The 22,496-nt window shown below is 34.9% G+C and overlaps 1 protein-coding gene across 2 annotated transcripts in view; it reads left to right on the top strand.

Annotated features, from left to right (window-relative positions):
* LOC137401660 (sodium-dependent glucose transporter 1A-like) overlaps positions 1 to 10,733 on the top strand; it is a 45,464-nt gene extending 34,731 nt beyond the window's left edge. For both annotated transcript variants that reach the window (XM_068088114.1, XM_068088115.1), the window contains 5 exons: positions 2,431 to 2,570; positions 4,566 to 4,761; positions 5,887 to 6,356; positions 8,598 to 8,795; positions 10,258 to 10,733. In XM_068088114.1, coding sequence (XP_067944215.1) covers positions 2,431 to 2,570; positions 4,566 to 4,761; positions 5,887 to 6,356; positions 8,598 to 8,795; positions 10,258 to 10,508 — 1,255 coding nt within the window. In that variant the 3' untranslated portion in view covers positions 10,509 to 10,733. The remainder of the gene's footprint in view (positions 1 to 2,430; positions 2,571 to 4,565; positions 4,762 to 5,886; positions 6,357 to 8,597; positions 8,796 to 10,257) is intronic.
* The last annotated feature ends 11,763 nt before the right edge of the window (positions 10,734 to 22,496 follow it).

Below are 22,496 nucleotides of genomic sequence, written 5' to 3'. Positions count from 1 at the left end.
TTTTCAAAGCGACAAAGGTATAAATTTTTGATTCCATGTTTAGTTTGATTAGAGTTAACCAATCTGCAGAAAGTATGGTTTTTGTCAACACATTTTAATCTGAACATCTGAACTGAATGCAGAATACACATATTCTTTTGGTAAAAATGTTCAACTGTGAATTCAAAGTGTTTTACTAAAAAAGGGATTGTGTGTAATACATTGTTCTTTGGTCTGTTCTTCTTTCTGTTATCTCAAACATTACAATTAGTTGAAACAATTTTGTTCAAAGTCTCTACTTACATAACTTAAAAAGGAACCTATTAAATGCAAGACAGCAACATTTCAAACATTTGTGTACATTTCTTGGTGAAGACTTTCCTGAAGCAGAGTCCAGATTGCTAATATAATAATTGTTTGTTATTGAGTAGGAATCCTATTGGATGACATTGAATCATTGTTTTTATACAGAAACTTATATAATCAAAATAACTTGAAGTCTTATTCCCTCCTGACTTGCACAACATAACAACAAACAACTCATAACAGAGAGTAAAACATTTCATTGGATTAATGTAGATTATTTGTCCCCTGCGCTCATTGGTTAAACTCTCTGATGTATTATTTGTCCTCTGAGCTCATTGGTTAAACTCTCTGATGTATTATTTGTCCTCTGTGCTCATTGGTTAAACTCTCTGATGTATTATTTGTCCTCTGAGCTCATTGGTTAAACTCTCTGATGTATTATTTGTCCTCTGAGCTCATTGGTTAAACTCTCTGATGTATTATTTGTCCTCTGAGCTCATTGGTTAAACTCTCTGATGTATTATTTGTCCTCTGAGCTCATTGGTTAAACTCTCTGATGTATTATTTGTCCTCTGAGCTCATTGGTTAAACTCTCTGATGTATTATTTGTCCTCTGAGCTCATTGGTTAAACTCTCTGATGTATTATTTGTCCTCTGAGCTCATTGGTTAAACTCTCTGATGTATTATTTGTCCTCTGAGCTCATTGGTTAAACTCTCTGATGTATTATTTGTCCTCTGAGCTCATTGGTTAAACTCTCTGATGTGACAGTTTGAATGTTTATAAGCTTTTGGCAAAATGTATTTTTGGATCTCCTGAAATACTATCTTAAATTAACAAACATGCAAAATTTCAAACTCTATATATTATTATGTTAAAATGAATTGCAAATAGTAACAAATGTAATAATACAATCTGTTTCAAATAAAATTTGGCGACTTGTGAAAGAACATGCAACATAAGAAACAAAACTACAATAAAATACTTTGGTAAACATTTTTCACCATAGTCTTGTTTTTTTAATCAATTTTCAAAGTTTTAAATCAGATTAGTAAAATAATTGTGCTATATATAAATTTCTGGTGTGAGTAGTTTCTGTTTTTATATCAGCGAAAAAACCTATCTTTAGATATAATAAAATAATTTTTAAAATGGCAGTCATCGTTGTAGATATTGTAGCTACTATGGAGGTACAATAATGTATAGAGGTCGCGTAATCAGAGCAGCGCAGGGAGAGGTAAATAGGGTTGAAAACATTAAAAAAATTTTTACTGTTGTAACTTATATGTATTGGCACACTGTTTATTTACTGCATATCTGCGCCTATAGGCTAGATTTTTCCAAAAAGGCTTGAAATCTATACATGCATTTTATACACTAAAAAGGTTGTTTGGAGTTCAAACTAACCAAAAAACAACTTCACATTTTTTAAACAATAAGCTTATGTAAAAACAAACGCTAGCCCTAAAATGTTACACCCATTAAATAGAGGTATTCAAGAAGTTACAGCCTATGGAACCCACAGATGTGTGACTTGCAAACAATTAAACATACTCTAATTACGAATAGCAGTAAGTCTATGACAAGTTTCTTTACTAAATCGTGTTGCACATTAATTTTAGACTGCTAGCCGTTGCTCATGTTAAATCTTACTTTTTAATGAAAAACTAGTGTCTGTAAGTTTTGTAGCAAAACATTTCATTTAACTAATAGATTTATTATATTACTTGTTAAAATAGCAAGTTCAAAGTTCAATAATTTGAAGAATGTTTTATTATTTGTCTTTATTGGAAATATAGATCTGCTAGTCATGGAACATGAGTAAGTATATGATTATTAATTTTACAAGTAAGCTGGCAGTCCTGTGCATTGAAGGAGATTGTCATGTGTAATAACTACGAACACAATTATGCCGAGTGGCGCAGATAGTAGCATGGAATGGAATCCGTGTATCTGAGTGTGATTCCTGTGCAATGCACTATTTTTAGCCCAACGCTTTGAGCGCGGCTTCCGATGAATGGACAGACAGATGGATCGACACCGTATTATTAAAGCAAATATTAAGAATTAAGGGAGTTGTCTTCTAAGCATAAAATGGGAAAAACTTTATACATATTCTTTAACATTTGATCTGTTTACTCTGCAGGTTCAACAATGAGCTGGCATTGGCTGTCTGCTTGGCAATACAGTCCGTGTGTTCGGCCTTCATCCCAGCTTTCCCTAGCATTGTCATGATGTGTCTAATGTTTGTGGGACAAGGATTTGCCATAGGAGTAGTGGGTATAGGTAATTATTTTATCTATGAAAGATATTGTTAGTTGCTTTGACTTTTATACTGTTAAAACATTATATTGGTACATTACAAAGGCATCTGTATTGTTTGAATACTGTTTTGCACAAAGTTTCTTTGCTGGCTTTTATGGAGGTCAACTTTAAATTTCATATAATAGTAATCGCTTTCTTTGGATGGTTTGACAAGAAAATGAAAAACATTCAAAACTGAACTAAACCAGACACTTAGTTGAATTTTATTGTCTAGGTTTTAAAGTTTATTTTAATAAGTTCTCCTTACCAAGTATAAAATGTTTTATATTGATGAATTCTAAAGTTTCAACTTTTACTTATTTTGTTTACTTACATATTATACATTTTACACTTGTATTTATTTTGTCCGCATTAATTTATATTTTAAGCTTCATAACACAACATTTTGATATATGGAGTAAAAAATTGCATCAAATTATTAAAAAGTGAAACGTACAGGAGTAAAACGAACAGCTGTATTTTACAACTAAAGTTGCCCATCATTTCAAATAACATATAGTAAGAAATGGCTGCATGAGACAAAGTATTTGAAAAAAATCAATAATATCCGTCACACTTTTATAATGCGTAATTATGCTAGAATCCAACATCAGCTGTTAAGAGTGAGCCTTAAGGAGGTGTATTTAGTAAAAATGTGAACAACTTTTTGCTGTTTATATTTTTGGCAGACACGAGGAGACACCCAGATAAAAAATAGGTGATATTATAATTAAATTTAGTCTCTTATTTTAAAAATAACATTACTAACCTCTACTTGAAAAGCAATAATTTCGTAGAAGTAATCTGGTAGGAAAAAGAATAAAGAAGAACTTGGAGCAGCAGGGATCAGGTGTACAACTAATCTGTTTATAACTACCGGGCCAGTTTCAGCAGCATTTTTCTATTATATAATTCTGATCATGTGATCTTAGAACTTTTGCTTTTATTATAAACTAACTGCAGCCCGTCATTGCCGGGGTAATAAAAAAGTCTTCGGACAGAAATTTTTTTTGTATTTAACATATAACAACATTTCCCGTTCTAGCTTTCAAACTACAGATCATGAGAGAAGTGTTTTGTGTAGTTGAAATAAACTAAAAAGAAATTAAAATAACTGTAAATGTTTTCAAACTTTACCAAACAACTTTTAAACTTCATATCATAAAGAAAATGTTTCATGCAGGTCAAATAAAAAAATAATAAAACAACTATAAAAAGGTTTAGATGTAAATGTGAAATAATTAGCAAGTAATAGTTAAATTAAGTCGGTTTTGCTACAATTACAATAAAAGGTGATTCGGTAATGATACAATTAATACGAACTGAGAAAACAAAATAAAAATCCTGAATGTGTAGAGTTAATTATAGCATTCTTGCATAGAAGTCTGTGTGAATAAAAAAGGTTACGGTTCCACCAAAAGCTATCCATCAAAACTTTGAATATAATGATACTGGTACCTCTTGATGCTGGGACAAATGTAAAAGTGAGATATCATACTGTCTTTGTCTGACCGAACGGAGAGATAATTTCGAGGCTTTTCTCACGGAGACAATATAATTGTCCGCGTGAGAAGAATTGGTCTTAATGCCAGGTATAGTAATTGAACCTTACGAAAAATACTTTTTAAAAGGGACGTCGTAACGCGTGGCTATATTGGTAAAATAATCAGCGTGCGCTATAGCTGGAAGGACACACATACCAACATTGAGAAATATATATATATAGATGTATCAGCATCTATCTGATTAGGAACCCAAAACATCTGAATTCATATTGGGGACAATTTTCCTCAACAAACGGGCTCATGAATTTTTGCCGTGAAAAAACTTGCGTTGGAAATAAACGAAATTCCGGGCATCGCTAAACTTAATTCGAGTTAAACAAAAGTTGAAAAGTGTTTTTGGTAGCTGCTGACATCTTGTGTTTTCGCGCTCACTCTTTAGTCATAAACTCTATGCTTATTTTGTGTTTTTTAGGAGTTTGCTCTACCTGCATTCGGTTGGGTGGTAAATCTAGAAATGGAATGTTTCTACAGTCTGTCTACCTTGGTGTGTCTATTGGAAGTGTATTGGGGCCGTTCATAGCGCGTCCCTTCCTTTCTACTCTTGCTCGTCATACAGATAATCACCAAGTAGAGACACTTGACAGTTTGGGCACTTTTATTGGAGATGAGTAAGTAACCAGTCTCTCACTAACTAATTCTTCGGCAGCATTCCGCCAGTCCAAAAGCATACAGTTACACAATTACATACTTTCTTCAAATCAAGGAATTTTTGGATTACTTGGAGATTTCAACATGAGACAATCACTGCATCTCCATGCTTCGAAATGGTTCAGTGTTGCCTTCTGCTGACGGATTCATACCCTATCGTTTCACCGATTTGAGTCGCACTATAAATCTTTCCAAGAGCTGTGAAGTATCCTTTAAGACAAAACTTATTAAAGTAGACTCGCTTTCAGGTCAAGGTCACTTTTCAATTCATGCCTAGCCTGCTAGTTGCATGAACTAGCTCAGGATACCTGATCGCAATTTTTATTTTTGTGTTCCATATTGCTGTGTTCTATATTACAAGATAACAACAGAATTTATTACTTAGTGTACAGTTATTGCTTCAGAGGTCAAAATAGGTCAATCCTAAATAGTAGGGAGCAGCTGAACACTTTTGTAGCAGAGAAATTCGGCGTTTCGGACTGAAGTGGGCTGAATTTTTCTACCTCCGTTTGGGAGAGCTCAGCTGAGTATTATCGATTTGGATTCATCTGAAGTGAGTGCTTCAATAAAGTAAAAGTAATCTCACAGCAAATAAATTCGCACCTAATTTAGCGACTTCGTTTGGATTTTATCGTCTCTATGATTCGCAGTGGAGGCAACTCCAACCCCGTTCAAAGCATGGAAACGCAGTGAATATGTCACAACTTAAATGTTTTAGCTAGGTAAGCTAAGATGTTGATTTACGATTCAGATTACTGTATAAATTGATACAGCACTTGGAGTTATCTGCTCTGTACTGGAGCCTGTGTTCCCAGGCACATTTAAAGGCCTTTAAAGGCATATAGCGCAGATTATTGTAGTTTTCTGTCAAACATTAATAAGAAAAAGGTTATGCATGAGTCTAGCACTTTTCATTGGTTAGCAAACAGAATGGGGTGAGTGAATTATGGGAAATACTCCTAAAGCAGAAATGCAACAGCTTTCGAGAAAGATTAATAAAATATTATTTGCACACATTTCAAGATAGTTTCTTTTTTTTATACATTTAAAAGTTATAAAATATTACATTTTCTCATTGTTTTCAGAATTTCTGCTACAGAAGGACCATTTTTGGCAGGAAATGATCTTTCCCTCATGACATATAACGGGACGCCATCTCACCATCACATGTCAAACATAACCACCACAGCTATCCAAGTTGATGACAGTTTCACCAAAACCCACGTACATTTTTACTATATAATCATAGCATTGCTGCTCGCCGTACCCGCTATATCTTTCTTCATGCTATATTTTAAAAGAGACAAGTCTCAGCGTCACACGAAAGAGGATGAATCCAATTCTGAATCACTGACATTGAGCGACTGCAGCATTCCACTCGTATCCGCCATTTCTCTCCTGTTCCTTCAGTGTTTACTCTATTTTGGCATCCAGGATACTTATAGCAATCTACTTACTACATTCTCTGTGTTGGGACCTCTCAGCATGACAAAACCACGGGGCGTCTACCTGACCTCCTTATTCTGGGCATCCATGTGCATTGGGCGCATTAATGGTAAGCTATAATAATTAAAGATTTTATATTCATCACGGTTCTCATAATTTTCTACTGAAATTTATAGATAATTAATTAATTAGTGCCAGAGAAATTGAATGAATGGACTAATTTTTAGATATTGGGATGTATGGATTGTTCTACTGCATGTCCTCTATGTGTTGGTGAATGTATTTGCTTTGAGTCTGGGTAACAAAAGTCACATTTTCCTCTTCTCTGGATGAACAGGGAACATCATGGCAAAATAATCATATTTTTTCTGCTATAATGGATGGTTCTATTCATTTTGTACCTTGTGGGAGAAGGACATTGTAAAAGAGCCAATTAAACAAACATCCAATGAAATTATCCATTACTGAAATGAAACGGAAATTCAAAAGCTTCTATTGTATTACCCTAGCAGAAAAACCGTTCATGTTTACGATGCGGGTATGACTCATATAGATCATTATAGCATTATTTGCTTTCTCATTATTTTTTATAACTTCTAACTGAGCGAAAAATTGTTTTAGCTAATGAAGCGCAAGTAATGTGTTGGACTTTTTGATTGAACACAAATGAAGACCTGGACATACACGCTGGTGTTTCCAGTTTACAGAAACTAAAAATAGTTTTTTCTTGTCTGAATGGTTTATGAAAGTTGAATGGCTTATGCTTTTTAAGGTGTACGACTTTTATGGTGTATGTACGACTTTTATGGTGTATGTACGACTTTTATGGTGTATGTACGACTTTTACCGTGTATGTATGACTTTTTTGTATTAGTGATCATCAACAAAATGATGTTTTTGTTACCAAAACATAAATGAGAAGACAAAAATCATAAATTATTGATTGAATTGAATAAAATCATTTTAAAAAGAGGTATTAAAAGTTTAAACTTAAATGGTATAAAATATGGTACTATATTAAAAGATTGAATGGTATTGCGGAGGAGTCAGGGTAGTGAATTGAATGTTGTAGTAACAGAAAGTTTATAATCTAAAACATATGATAGTGGATATAGTATGTTGGTGTCACGGAATAGAAAACGATGATGTTTTTCTTTGTGATGACTATGACTCATCAGTGAACCGCTGCCAACTCTATTACACAGCCTGCTGCTTACACTAATGACACGGCTCAAGGTCATTTGTCGCCATTTCTTCCTATTTTCATTGAACATGAAAATAATTGCAATGGTTGATCAGGTTCTTGGCAGCCTTCCAAAACACAAAGATGACACCGAAGTGGCACTTGTCTTCATACGATGTTGCCATATGTCGATGTTAGCCAGCCACATGATATTTCGGTTATCGTCAGTGATAACAATGTTCACACTATCACCAACCCATCTGCATTTACATCAGGTGATAGTTCGGAGCATAGCGTTCTTATTATACAGCGCAGTCGCGGAAATGACAAAATACTAGTCCTGAAGCAACTGTTATAAAAGAATATTTGGATTGAGCGACTTGCGATGGCCAATCACCATCCTTAAGTGGTACCATAGAGTTATCTCCCCCTAGATAACTCTATGAGTGGTACACGTTGCACAAGCTGTCGTTGATGCTCAGCAAACTATCAGGAAAGTTTGACAGTTACAAACTTTCCTCAAATATTCGCACTGTCTCAGTGATTCCTTCGGTTTACAGTGCACATAGTCGGATAATAATAATTGATAAGACAACTCCAACATATGACATACGCTTTCAGATAGTGAGCTGTACGTGATGTAACTCACTGTGTACAAACAGCATACTGGACTTACTGATGATTTCACTAGCTGGGTACCAAACACATCAACACTTACACCCACCCCTTAAGTTTGTCTTAGCCTTAGCTCTACACTTTTTCCCAGTGTCTATTTTTCAGAAATATTGTACGCATTCAGTTTTCTCAACCAATCAGTAGAGAGTTGTGTCAGTGTGCATTGACACCACTCTAATAATTAGCATTATATTAATATGCTGACCTCCTAAACATTCATAGAAAGGGTTGACAAGAAACTGGAGCACCAGGGATATGGTGTAAAGCCAACCTGGATGCAACTGTTCAAGGTCGTTTTAGTAGCATTTATCTATCATGAAACATTGGTTTTTAAATCTTGAAACTGTCGGACTGAAATGCAGACTTAGGTAGAGTTCTTCATAAAAGGTCGCCTTGTGGTAGTCTAGAACTCATGACCTTTGGTTTAGTGGCCACACGACCGCGTTCTAAAGTTGAAGAACCGTCTTTATATAATTGTATGCTCTTTTTCAGGCATCTGGATAGCCAAGTTCCTTTCGCCTTTTAAAATGCTGCTAATAGACATGACAATAGCTGCAGTCGCTGCCATAACCCTTGTCTCATTCGCTGCCAAATCGTCTGGCATTCTGTGGGGCTTCACGGTCATTCTAGGGCTCTCATTCGCTACCATAAACGGCGCCACTGTATCCTGGGCTGCCAGCCATCTACCAGGTAAGAGTTACTTCATAGCTCTCTAGTTTTATTTGTATTTCAAATTATAATTATGTTTTATGTACAGACATTTTGACTTTGTGTGACATATTTTAAACAAAAGAGTTAAAACTGTTTCAAAATCATCATTAAAAGTTAGCTTTTATTAGTAACTTTAATAGGAAATCAAATTTATTGCTAGGCTTGATTATTCCTCAAGTTTTAGCAAGTTATCATTTATTGACCAAAGCCTTTGGTAATGAGCTATTAGTGGCAGTATGCCACAAGAACCAAAATAGAATATTGAGTTATTTTAAGAAGCCAATATTGTATATTCTCTGTATCGTATATTTGTAATATCGAATGTTTGTGTTAGCAATCATTCGACATCATAACATTGTTAGCAATCAATCACAGCGCGGTTTAGACACAGTTTGAAGATTTCTCCCACTCCTCTAAACTTGGATAGTTATGTGTGCTAATTTAGTTATTAGCCATTGGCTAGTGGTCAAGAACCTTGACCCAGAAGCATGAGGTTAGAGTTCAATTCCTAAACAAGGCCACTTGTGGAACTGAATGTGTCTACAGTCTTTGGTGTTTCCTTGCAACTGGACTCAGGCATGTTCAGCCAGTATCACAGAGCTATTGTTTGTATAACACTGGCTCTTGAAAACACGCACAGCCTCTGTTTGCAGAGAGCTAAGCAGACATCATAGTCAATCTACAAAGGATTGCTCACACATATGCATATATTGTCTGCGTCAAACTGTCACTGCGCTTTCATAGTCTGTGTTTATCTACCAGTAATAATAATGTCTAGTAGGAACTGTATGAGAAAATAATAGTCATTACTTTATGGTTGCCATGGCACCTGTACAAATAAGGTGCCTCTGTCCTATTGATAAGGCACCTAGCAGCTATGGTCTCGGTTATCAAAGTAATTGGTACTTTCTGTCCAGACAGACAAATTTACAAAAGTTTTTTATTCTCTAATTACTACAGCAACAATTTCATGTTTCGGATGTTTACTGTAATACCTGGTTTATTTGCCAAGTTTTATCAAATGATTTATTGTATTACCTCAAGACTTGAAGGTCTGTTGTTAGCCTGTGGCCCTTTAAGAATGAGGCAACATTGTTCAAAGTGTTCAAGCATTGCTAGGATTGCAAGGATTGCATCAGATCTCCCTGTTAAACAACAATTCATTCATCATAATCGAGAATCTAATTATTGCTGCGTGTGCTTGCCCAATCTCGGACAAAATGTTGAGTTTTCTTCTCCTGTAATCATGAAAGCATAACTCCAAACTAATATAAACTGTCAGGTAATTACTGCAATATAAGCTGTCGGGTAGCCAGCACCTTTTCTTAAGTAACTAGGTTTTATCATAAGGTAACTAATTAAAGTGAAACTGAATTTTTTTTGCATTTGTTTTCAAATCAGTGCAATGTCAACGCTTATTCTCTTGTGTTTTTGTTTTTAGGTAACAACTATATCCTGTCAATAATAATGGTAGGACGTTGTGCTGGCTTGCTGATTCTGCCAACAACAGTAACCGCCCTCTTCAGAGTCTGTGGTGCTATGACACTAATGTACGCTCTCTTCTTAGCCTCAGTCAGCATGCTCTGCACTCTTGTTTTGGCCCAAATTATAGCTCGCAGGTATGGCAAGCAAGACAAATTGTATGGCAAATCTGAGATGCAGAGAGTCGCGCAAGCTGATGATAACTTATGAATATGAGATACTGTCTTTCCAGAGCCTGAAAGAACAAATTTCCAGTCATAACATTGGAATTGAGCAGGAGCTCATAACTTCTAATGATGATGATGAATTACTTTTATATTTTGGTAGTCCGGCAGTAAACTGATGCATAGGCCTAGCAAGACATATGGAATATGTTTATGGTGTTATTATTAAATATATATAATATAGAGAATAAAAACAATTTACATTTTCTTACCCTTTAGAATTTTACTGCTATCCCCTACATCATTGGGTATTGGCTATAACTAAATGTTGTCTTCTCATTTGGCGACATTCGGCGGTGTCAGGGATCAGTGGAAATAACAATCATTTGAGCTGTTAATAGTCTTCCTTTGACAGTTGAAGAAGTGATACATACAGATTAGCAATAAAACTTATGAATTGTTTAGTTGAAAGCCCGCAGCATATCATAACAAACTTACTGCTATTGTGATAGGTTATGTTAGTGGTAACATACGTCTTGTTAAATAGGTTGTGGTTCTTGTTTTTTTTACCATTCTCTATATAAAATAGGATAGCATAAAAAATATAGATATGATTTTTATTAGCAACTTCCGCATTGTAGAACTTGTTTTATTTTACTTATTTTGAAATGATTCCCTCACACTCTAAATATATATATATAGTACTATATTGGCAATAATTTCATTTCAAAATTAGAAATGTTTTTCAAATTATACCAAGAATCATAAAACAAAAAAGGGCAACAGTTAGCCATCAAAATCGAATAATTTGTTTGACAAATAACATTTAAAATATATTTTCTGTTAATAGAAAGATATTAGGTGGAAGATTGTTAAAGCAGCTAGCAATGATATTTTTAAAATGATTGTTAGATGTTGTATGTAATTTGTTCATATCATGTAAGTTGAAATGAGTTGAGAAATTGTAACTGTCATGTGAAAAACAAGGATACCAACTATGAAAAATCTTGAAATCTTGAATTAAAGTAAAATAAACATCAAATATTTACCAAAATTTGTTGACAGTGATATAATGATTTGAAATTATATACAATTATGTTAGAATATTAATTTGGTTTTGAGCAATTTCCTTTTGCCTGTAAAAAGTGTTTCGTTGATATAAATAAAACAGATGATGTGGCCAGCTTCACTGCTACTAACTTACAGGGAGAGGCGAAAACAGTCTGTTCAGTCTGGTAAACTAATCTGAAAATTGTCTCTGAGCTTTCATTTGTAAGGCTTCATAATTGCAAAACATTAGGGTGCTATGGTTAGAGCCCTTCTCGCTTTTGCACATAGAAATATCAGGCTATAGAAAGGTTGTAGCTTGTTCATCTGCAATCATCATTTGTGTTTCTGCTGGTCATGGAATCCAGAAAGAGTGATGAGACTGCACGCTTGTTGGTATGTGGATTTAGCGGTTTGACAAAAGTGACATTTTTAAAGGATTCTCAAAATCTTTATCAAATTTCAAAAGCTTGAAACCAGTTTATTGAAGCACTTTCAGTAATGATTGAACATTTCATTCAAATCGATTGTCGTAGGTGGCAGCACTTATCCTCGAAACTTTTCGAAGTTAGTTTCATGGACTGTGTTGACTAACCGAATAAGGCTAGCAAAAATAAGAAAATACTTGAATACATCTCCAGGTTTTGAATGTTTATAGCTGCAAAAGGTGTCGACTGTATGAAATAGCAACACTTGTTTCTTTACAAAAGCTATTCCTGAGCTCACAACTGAAAAGCTGAGAAGATTATCAGCTTTTTGTAAGCCTGACTATCAGTCTTAGAAAATGTAACTTTCAAATGCCTCTGTCATTGTCTGAACAGCTTGAGAATGCGTGATTTACATTTAACGTGATACTGTGTGAAACATATAAAATCACTCATAAGCCTTCTACTTGTAAATTCTCAACTGCACCATGTAACAGCAAGAGACAGTTGGCAGCGACTACTAATCTGAGACTACGGAGGAGACATCTAGTGAGTCATGCGCTGCCGCATCGAAAGATGAAGCTAAGACTATATCTGCTAGAATTGTCATGAAATTGCTGACGTGCATTGTTGCATACCTCTCAAGAGTAAGAGCTGCAAGTAATTCTAAAACCTTCTGCAAATCGCCGACTATTTTGATTATTAGGAAATGCAGTCAGGTAGGCATTGAATAGCTTAATGTTGGGTTGTTGTCTTTATTTTTTAATAGACTAGTGATTAGATTTTGAGGCAATAGTCTTCTTAAACACCTACTTTGAACTCTATTTTAAGATAGTCATTTAAAAGAAAAAGTTTTGACTTGGGAGCAGACATTCTTGCATTAAACAAGATTAGTATTTGCAATAATGATTCAAATTTGAATAGTTGGAAATTGAAAAATACAGTATAAGACTTTAAAAGATTTTTGAAGAACTGTTTAATAGATTGTAATTTTGAAGCACATTTGTGATCTGCTGAGGGGCATAATTGTCTACAAAGTACAGTTGTGCTGACAGCAACACTAGAGCATTAACAGCGTGTATATACATGATTAGTGTCTTATCAGCTACACTAGTTTAGAGCCATCAAAACGTCTGATAACAGTCAATATTTACTAAATATTCTACCAATTTAATAAATTTATTACTAATAGTTGTTCATTGCAGGGTCTCTGCATGAACGGCATCGGTCCCAGTCTTCTTGACCTCTGCTATATGGCAGCGATATCTGTAGCGGAGTCTGCCTGGATATTTGTTTAGCAGTCTCTAGGATTCTTAGTTGGATGTATTCCAGCCAAAGCTATACTAACCAGGTAACGCTGCCATTAATCAAGATTGACAGCTGACTATAGCTAGTAGTAAATAGGAAAGCTATGTTGGAGATGCTCAGGAACTGTCACACAGGAAGTTACTAAATAATAAAGAGCATATATGTAGCATCTATAGAAACCATAGAAGTAGCTGCTACAGAAAGTATAGATGTAGCAGCTACAACAACTGAAGATGTAGCAGCCATAAAAAGTTTTGATCCAAGTAGCTGCAGGAAGCAAATCATATACCTAACAGCTACAAAGATGAAGCCAAGGTATAGCAGCCTTCTATAATATAGCTGCTATGGAAAGCGTAGATGTAACCGTTGCAGAAGTCACAGATGTAGCAGCTATGGAGACCATTGTTGTAGTCGCTGCGAAAAGTGTAAATGTAGATGTAACTGCTAAAAAAGCATAGATGTAACTGCTAAGAAAAGCATAGATGTAGCGGCTACAGAAATCATAGATGTCACGGCTATAGTAAGCTTAAATGTACTGGTTGAGAATGCTTAGAGGTAATACCGATAGGACATATATACATTGCAGTTCATTGTGAAGCTTTTGTTTCTATTAGAAATTTGGCAGATTTGAGGAGCTGGTTAGATTTATCTCAGAGCAACAAAACTAAGGCTAGCTCTGCTTTATATTAACTTTGAAAGTGTTTTGAATGTATTTTTGTATATAGAACACAAACAGTTATTGCTGAGGGATAATAAGACCTGACAGCTATATTTAGATGCCTCAACCATCCTTACCTTAGTTCAGGTGTCATGCAACTCGTCATAATGTCATCACAATGGTATAGAGTGTTAGACAATGCAAGCCAAACTGTTTACATTGCGTATACACAGTTCATAAAAAAGTAGGCATGGCCTTTTAAAAGAAAAAGAATAACGACTCAAAACTTTTTGTAAATGTAAAATGATTTTCTGTTTGTACAGCATCATTATATACAGTAAATAGAAGATACAAGTGCAGCAGACACTCATATAACCTAAACCTCCTGTCACATATATTCCATATTCTAAAAATTCCATATAACGTACAGTGTCTAGTCGGTGAAAGTTTTCAAATTCCATATGAATACCTGGAGTCACATAGTTGGTCTTAAAAATATCATTTTATTTCTTGCCACGCTTAAGAGAGCAAACTACAGTATTTATAGGGGTATCTCTATTATATATACTAGTACCAAAGGGGTATCTCTATTATATACAGTAGTACCAAAGGGGTATCTCTATTACATATAATAGTAATCAAAGGGGCATATCTATTATACTAGGAATTCCCCTGTCATACAGCCCATGACCAAAGTGATATTGGAAAAAAAAAAGGGTACTGATGGTTGAGAAATGCAATATAGTCAAATGGCAGTGCAGTGCAATAGAATAACTGCAATGGTAGCTGCAATGGGTGTGGGTGTTATTATATACAACAAACAGCAATAATGAAAGGAAAAGATTATATGTTTATATTTTCCCCCTGCAATAGGAGAAATGCAATATTGGCCAATATTAGAAGTAAAATGCACTGATATTATTAGAATAACCAATATTATTAATATAGTAAGAGTAGAAAACCAATGCACAATTTTGTTTACATTTCAAAACGTCATAGCTAACAATATCAAGAAGTTGTGATATTTACATAGATTTTTAAAAAGTTTATTTAAAAAGTGTTTGGTCATGACAAACAGCAATAATGAAAGGAAAAGATTATATGTTTATATCTCTCCCCCTGCAATAGGAGAAATGCAATATTGGCCAATATTAGAAGTAAAATGCATTGATATTATTAGAAGAACCAATATTATTAATATAGTAATACAGTAATAATAGAAAACCAATGCACAATTTTGTTTACATTTCAAAACGTCAAAGCTAACAATATCAAGAAGTTGTGATATTCATATAGATTTTTAGAAAATCTATTTAACAAAACTATTCACAAAAAATAATAACAGGAACATATTACCCATCATCAAAACTTATAATTAAATATTGTAATAGTCTCATAAGATTCGTTAGAAAAAAATATCATTGTCATTTCCTTTACTTTCACTGCTTTGGACATCAGTTAGAATACCAAAGTACTCAAAAGTTTCCAAAATGTCAGTTACTTTGAAATCGGCAAAAAAGGAATGATTTCTGCACTTCTACGCTAATTACAGAAACCTTCGGCAATTCGACAATGCTATAGAATGGTGAAATGTGCACGTTATTTTTTCGTGAAATGCGCATGACTTACAAACTCTATTCTCTGTTGCTCGGCGTTTTGTTTGCCGGATTTTAACTTTTATTAAACCAAGCTTTTCAAGCGTATTGTGACGATTTTCGGCCAAATTAATTTGTCTATTTGTGTGTAATCCGATCAGATGGTAAGTTTTAAGAAACTGTCGACAATTTACAAAAACTTGGTAACATATTTAAATAGGCTTATATGTGTTTTGTATCGTTATTATGCTTTAACGACTCTACAAAACGATGCTTAAATTTGTTGATGAGATTTTGAAACAAGGGTTTGCGACGTTGTTGATGAATAATTTTCGTAAGTTGTGTGCACATGCATTTATCATAAAAACTCTCAAACTTCGCTCCGCTCATTTGGTCGTGGGATAAAATAGTACCAAAGGGGTATCTCTATTATATATAATAGTACCAAAAAAGTATCTTTATTATATATAATAGTACTAAAGAGGTACCTCTTTTATATATAATAGTACCAAAGGAGTATCTCTATTATATATAATAGTACGAAAAGGGTATCTTTATTATATACAGTAGTGCCAAAGGGGTATCTCTATTATACATAATAGTACCAAAGGAGTATCTCTATTATATATAATAGTACGAAAGGGATATCTTTATTATATACAGTAGTACCAAAGGGATATCTCTATTATATATAATAGTACCAAAGGGGTATCTCTATTATATACAGTAGTACCAAAGGGGTATCTCTATTATATACAGTAGTACCAAAGGGGTATCTCTATTATATATAATAGTACTAAAGGGGTATTTTTATTACATATAGTAATACCCTGGTAGTGTAGTGCGTCATGAGAGAACATCAGGAGTGCTTATAAAGCAAAGAGAATAAGTAGCTGCACAATTATTCAGGAATACTTGAAGATGGTCGATTAGTGCGGGTGGCAGAGTACCGGTCTATCAAGCTGAATATTACGAGTCTTCTTGAAAGCAAGTTTAATCTTTATCTTAACCTTTGGACAGACGTAAGGAAAGACAGACACCGCTTTTATTATAATAAAAACATATTTTGTTTTACATCATTATAGACGTATATGATAATTTCTCTTATTTTTTGTCTTTTCAACATAGACCTTGACTTCGGTGTGTAAAACATAGTTAAAAAATGATTTAAATTGACATTGAAGGTCGGTGCTCCCTTTAACTTAACATAAAATTACCGTAATCATAGACCCCAACCAAATGAAAGAGAAAATTTGTTAATACAAACCAATAATATCATAGTTAATGTACAACCATTAAAATAAAAATCTAAGTCTAGTTGTTTTCTATTTGCAGAGCCGATGGAACGAGTTTAGAAGGATCTTGGAATGGATCACTCTATCAACATGTATTTTACTGTCTGTATAACTTAAAATCGCTATAATATGGGCGTTCTCAGTTCAGATTATTTACATTGTAGGGTTGTCCACTGTATTAACAATACAGTTGTTATATCAAAGATGTTAAAGCTGCTAAGACTAACAGCATCACATGCTATGTTAACAAGATACAGTGAAACATGGATAACTCGCCCTCGGATATATCGAACACATGGTTAACTCGAATGGATTTGCTTGGTCCGTTCCCACGCAATGATAAATGGTTTTATATAACTCGACCTCGGCACCGTTAACTCGAACAGTTTTTTGCCGAATTCACAAATGTGGTTTCCGTTCAATTTATTTCGAAGGAGTTTTCACTAGTCGCGGAGCTGAGACTACTCTGCTTTCTTAACAAAAGCGCTTTTTATACGCGTATAGTCTACATATAATTTCCCCCGTACCGTATAATGGAACCGAAAAAGAAATCGTATAAAAATGATTAATAGGGTCGTTAAGACGTTCGCTTAGTTATGGCCAAGCTATAAACGTTAGAAGGTATTAGCGATAAAAATTTAATAAAGATAGACACAGCATGCAAAATACATATTGTAACAGTGATTATATGCGGATACATAAAGATAAAATATCACAAATAGGCTCGTGGCTTGGCACCCGCTACAACAGACATCCGCTTTACGATGGCATCACGCAAACAAAGAAAAGCGTGGAAACCTTCTGACAAACTTAAAGTACTCGAGGAAATCGAAGCAGGACAAAAGCTATCAGCATTATCAAAAAGAGAAAATCTTCCAAAAAGTACAGTGTCAACATGGATTAAACAAAAAGAAAGAATAAGATCGTTATGTGACCAAAATTCATCAAGGCTAAGAGATCGTTCAACGTCGCACGATGATTTGGATGGTGTATTATTGACTTGGTTTAGACAAGTGCGTAGTGAAGGAGTACCTATCGATGGGCTAATTTTGTTAGAAAAGGCTAACAAGTTTTTAAGGACTATAATAACTTTTTAAAATCTATTTCTACCATAAGTCACACTGTTGATCTTTGTCAAAAAAATACCTTGTCACAGACTACACTCGATAAGTTTGTTAAATGAAACAACTGATCAGATGTAAAGCATGCTTTTTTGCATTGGTCATAAATGTTTACTTATGTCCAGTTTTAAAAATTATCAGAAAGAATAAATATTTTTCTATTGGGCTGAGATTTGTTTGCAGTTTTAGGTGATGTGACTGACAAGACGTTTTAAGATTAAAATTGGCAAAATTGATCTCGGGTAAAACACTCAGAAGAAAAAATGTCTTCTGAGCGTTTTAACCGCGATTAGGTTTTGCCAATTTTAATCTGAAAAGGTTCTGGCAGTCACATCACCAAAAACAACACACAAATCTCAAGTGTATAAAAATATCTATATTTACTGATAAATACTTTAAAACTCTACATCAGATGCCCTTTAACTTACAACTTACAACCTATACTTTAGTTTTATATATACATGTAGTTTGTATATGTATCTACTGATAAATACATTCACTTGTGACTGTGCTCTGATAACTTGAACACTCTGATAACTCAAATACTTTCGCTCAGTCCCGTGAAGTTTGAGTTATCCATGTTTCACTGTAGTTCTAGATAAAAAAGAAACCTAAAACTTTATTTACGCAGAATATGCTTGACTCTCTTCAGGTGTTTATAGAAATATATAAGATATAAATATGGCCCAGAGGTCTGTTGTAATATTTAGGATGTAAATTTAGGTTACAAACGTAAAAAGAACTGTGAAGATGATGACATAGAATAGAATTCAACGATGTGTTTATTGTAGTTGAGACTAAAATTGACTAGAGTATCTTCCTGACTGACATTTGAACATCTGGCTGGGATTATTATTGATGCAACACGGATCTGGTCATAGCCTTTTTTCTGTTTGTACAGTCCACATGCTTGGCTCTGACTGCTTGGCTTCCTAGCCTGTACTTTATGTGCCTCATGTTCTTTGGTCAGGGGCTCAGGGCTTCGCACTTACAATCACTGGCTTAGGTGAGTAGAGTAAAAGAGAGGATAATTCTAGGTGTAGGTGAATGATGTGAAAGAGGATAATTCTATGTTTAGGTGAGTAAAATGAAAGAAGATAATTCTTGGCTTAAATGGCTAGAGTGAGAGAGAGAATAATCCTAGTCAGGTGAGAAAAGTACAAGAGAAGACAATTCTAGGCTTAGGTGAGTAAAGTAAAGAGAATAATTCTAGGTTGGGTGAGTAGAGTGTAATGGCCTGCAATAGAGGATAATTCTAGGCTTGGGTAAGTAGACTTAAAAAGAAGATAATTCCTGACAAAAGTGAGGAAAAAAGATAATTCATTACTAAAAATTTAGCAGAAATGATGAAAGTGGAAATCTTATGTATTTAAATAAAAATAAAAACAAAGCACTTTTTGGCTTAGGCTAAAAGAGGATAATTCTTGGTTAAAATTATCACTAGAAAAAACAGCGGAATTAAAGGCTTAACGCAAAAAAAAGAATAATTCATTCACAATTAGTAATGAAAAGTGTATTATAATAATTCAATAGTAGTGATTCATATTGATAAAGTATTTTAACATATCTTTTTGTGTAACTTGTCTGGATTCACTAATTTTAAGTTTTGTTAAATTTGTAGGTGTTATGTCAAAGTGCTTGCAGTTGGGTGGACAATCCCGAAGCGGATAATTTTTTCAAAGTATATATCTCGGAGCATCAGCGGGCAGTATTTTAGGTCTATTCATAGCCCATTCTTTTGTCTACTGTCTCGCCACAGACTCGTCATAGTGGCTTACTATTCAACACCGACTTGTCTATACAGTGAGTTATTTCTCATCTAATACTGTCATAGCTTCTCTACCTGTTCTGACCTAACTATCAATAAACCAACGCTTGGATCGACTAACTTGATAGATTTTTGGATCCTGGATATGAAAACTTCATAAGTTGAATCAAGTGTGCTCAGACATGTTGGACACGTGCAAAGTTTGTGTTGAGACTTTTCACGTATACATGTACTTAGATAGGCCCAACATGTTTTGACCAACTAGGCAGGTTTGAATATGTTAAACAAACTCAGATAAACTGGGCATGCTCAGACAAGTCAGTTACTAAATGTCCATACAGTGATAGTGTAGCTACACCTGGGTGTGCCAGTGCCGAAGCACTGCACACCCAGGTGTGCAGTGGCACAGAGATATAGCCGAAGCACCCAGGTGTGCTTCGGCATAATACCAGTGCCGAAGCACTGGTCTAGGTCGATAAGCAGATCATGTTTCCATAGAGTGTTATAATAGAGGGATGATTGTGTGACACCTTATGATAAGGTTGTGTAAAGGTATCTTATATCAAGCTTGCGAAGCATGACCCCATATCGGCTGAGAGACCAAAGCGGCAATCTTGTGCAGTAAAACACTCGCGCTAGGTTCGGTGGCTTATGTTCACATAAAGCTGCGTTGCTGATGATTGCATTAAAATGGCCACTTGCCATGTCATTTTACAAGTGCTGATCTTCCACTGTACATTCAATTTTGGAAAAGTTTTGCCTACGGCTCCTTGCAAAAGTTGAGCAGTACTGAACTCTTGTGTTGAACGCGACAACTACCGGCAGTACTCGGCACCTAGGTTCCTACTTTACCTCCTATAACCTTGCGATCCTGCCCCTGGTGCTTGCGACGTACGTAGGAACTAGTCTTGAGCAAGACCCAAGTGCACGCAAATGTATGAAGCAATAGGTCACCAAGGCCGTTTTCATGGCAAAAAGATGACGCATTACACATTTGTTTCATTTCTAAACAGCGACACTGAACCACGACAGAATGAGAGCGACAGGTTGTTTCCATAGTGTCGTTGCATTGACACATGAGAGACACACGAGAGTATGTTGCTACACAATTTTTGTGTGGAAACTTTGTATTTAGCATTTCGTTTATAAATTTGTAGAGCAACAGTTTCGTACCGGGTGTTGTCTAATGGCTGTGTTCATTCCAACATCTATCAGTTTCCTTCTGCTTGTTGCTTGTATTCAGGTCCGACAGTGCACAGATTAAAGTACACGCAACTAATGTCAGCAATCTGGATGAAAAACAGCACAACTTCTAGCTTTTCATTGCTACACCATGACTCATATGGCGCAGTGAAAGACGACAACTCACTAATAGCAGCAAAAGACAACTCTTTGCGCATTGAAAAATACTACCTGCTTCTAGATTTTCTGCTTTACCCGCTACAGCCTTTCTACTACTGTTTTTAAGCAGCAGTAAATCTCTGAGAAATGAGGTCTGTAGTGAGACAACTCCTACACCAGCTGCTCATAAGGACAGTTTACCAATACGTGTAGCTACTGCTAGTACGGTTTTTTATATGTCTCCTCTGCTTCGGAACCGTCGATGTTTACAATGACTTGCTGACAACTGTCGCCGTTCTTAGACCACTTCACCTTGCTAACACTGATGCTGTACATCTGATGTCCGCCTTTTGGGCCTCCATCTGCATCGGGCATCTTCAAGGTAAGAAGTCTTAATATGCTATGTGAACCATTACAGTGTGCTAGCACCACCTCTTGTGTTTTAAATTTCAGTTCATGATTACTGTTAGGTTTTAAAGTTTTCTAGCTTGTAATAATTCTGAAGAAGGTAATATAAATGTGCCATTTAAAAAAAGCAGCAGTAAGCAAAATTGATTGGTTCCCACAATCAAATAATTCTTAACATTACTTTTTGACAGGTTACGAGTTTCTCTGACACAATGTTCCAAATTTTCCTAGCATTAATGTCAAGTTTTCTTGGTATTATTTCACTAAGTTCTCGGGAAATATGTCACTAAGCTCCCCGGTAATATGTCACTAAATTTCCTCATACTATGCCAGTAAGTTTTCCGGTATTATATCGCTAAGTTTCTTGGTATTATGTCACTAAGTTTCTTGATATTATGTTCCTAAATTCCCTAGTAATATGTCACTAAGTTTTCTGGTGTTTTATCACAAACTTGTTTGCTGTTATTTTATGATAAATAATAAACCTAATAGACAAGTCTGTCAGCTTATGATGAAACCTGCTGCATCTAATGAATCGGAGTAACAGAAGTAATGACAGACAAATATTCCTTCAGTTTGCGTTTAACTTTACCGTTATTTGAAGACTTGGTTTATTTGTCATCAGTTCAGAAAGCTCTGGATTGCCTTTTTTGTGTTCACTTGAGGGTTCCAAAATATCTCATCAGTACGTGGTTACTTGCTACCACCATTTAATTGTATTGACGTGATAGTGAATAATATTTTTTTGTTGCCAAGTTGTGTTGCTTATGATCTATTTATATCAAATCAGCGAGACTCGTTTGAACATGCAAGTATTAACATTTTACAACTAAACAGTTGTTGTGAAACAATCATTTAAGCTTCAACAAAAGGCAACCCTAGAAAAAGCCGCAAACTATGCATTTAGTTGATCAGTTATTTTTACCTCTTTAAAGATTGAAGTTAATAAAAAGGTAGAAATTACTAAATTAAAAGGTAATTAATTATTAATTAAAGGTAATTGTAGCGGTGCAGTGGCGGTAAGCATCAATCAGCAGTTGAAAAAGTCAAGTTTTGCTTTTTAAGTAG

Source organism: Watersipora subatra, chromosome 8 (assembly GCF_963576615.1).
Source record: "Watersipora subatra chromosome 8, tzWatSuba1.1, whole genome shotgun sequence".
In the NCBI taxonomy this organism is placed as follows: Eukaryota; Metazoa; Bryozoa; class Gymnolaemata; order Cheilostomatida; family Watersiporidae; genus Watersipora; species Watersipora subatra.
The sequence above is the reverse complement of the archived record's forward strand: the minus strand, read 5'-3'. Positions and strand labels throughout refer to the sequence as shown.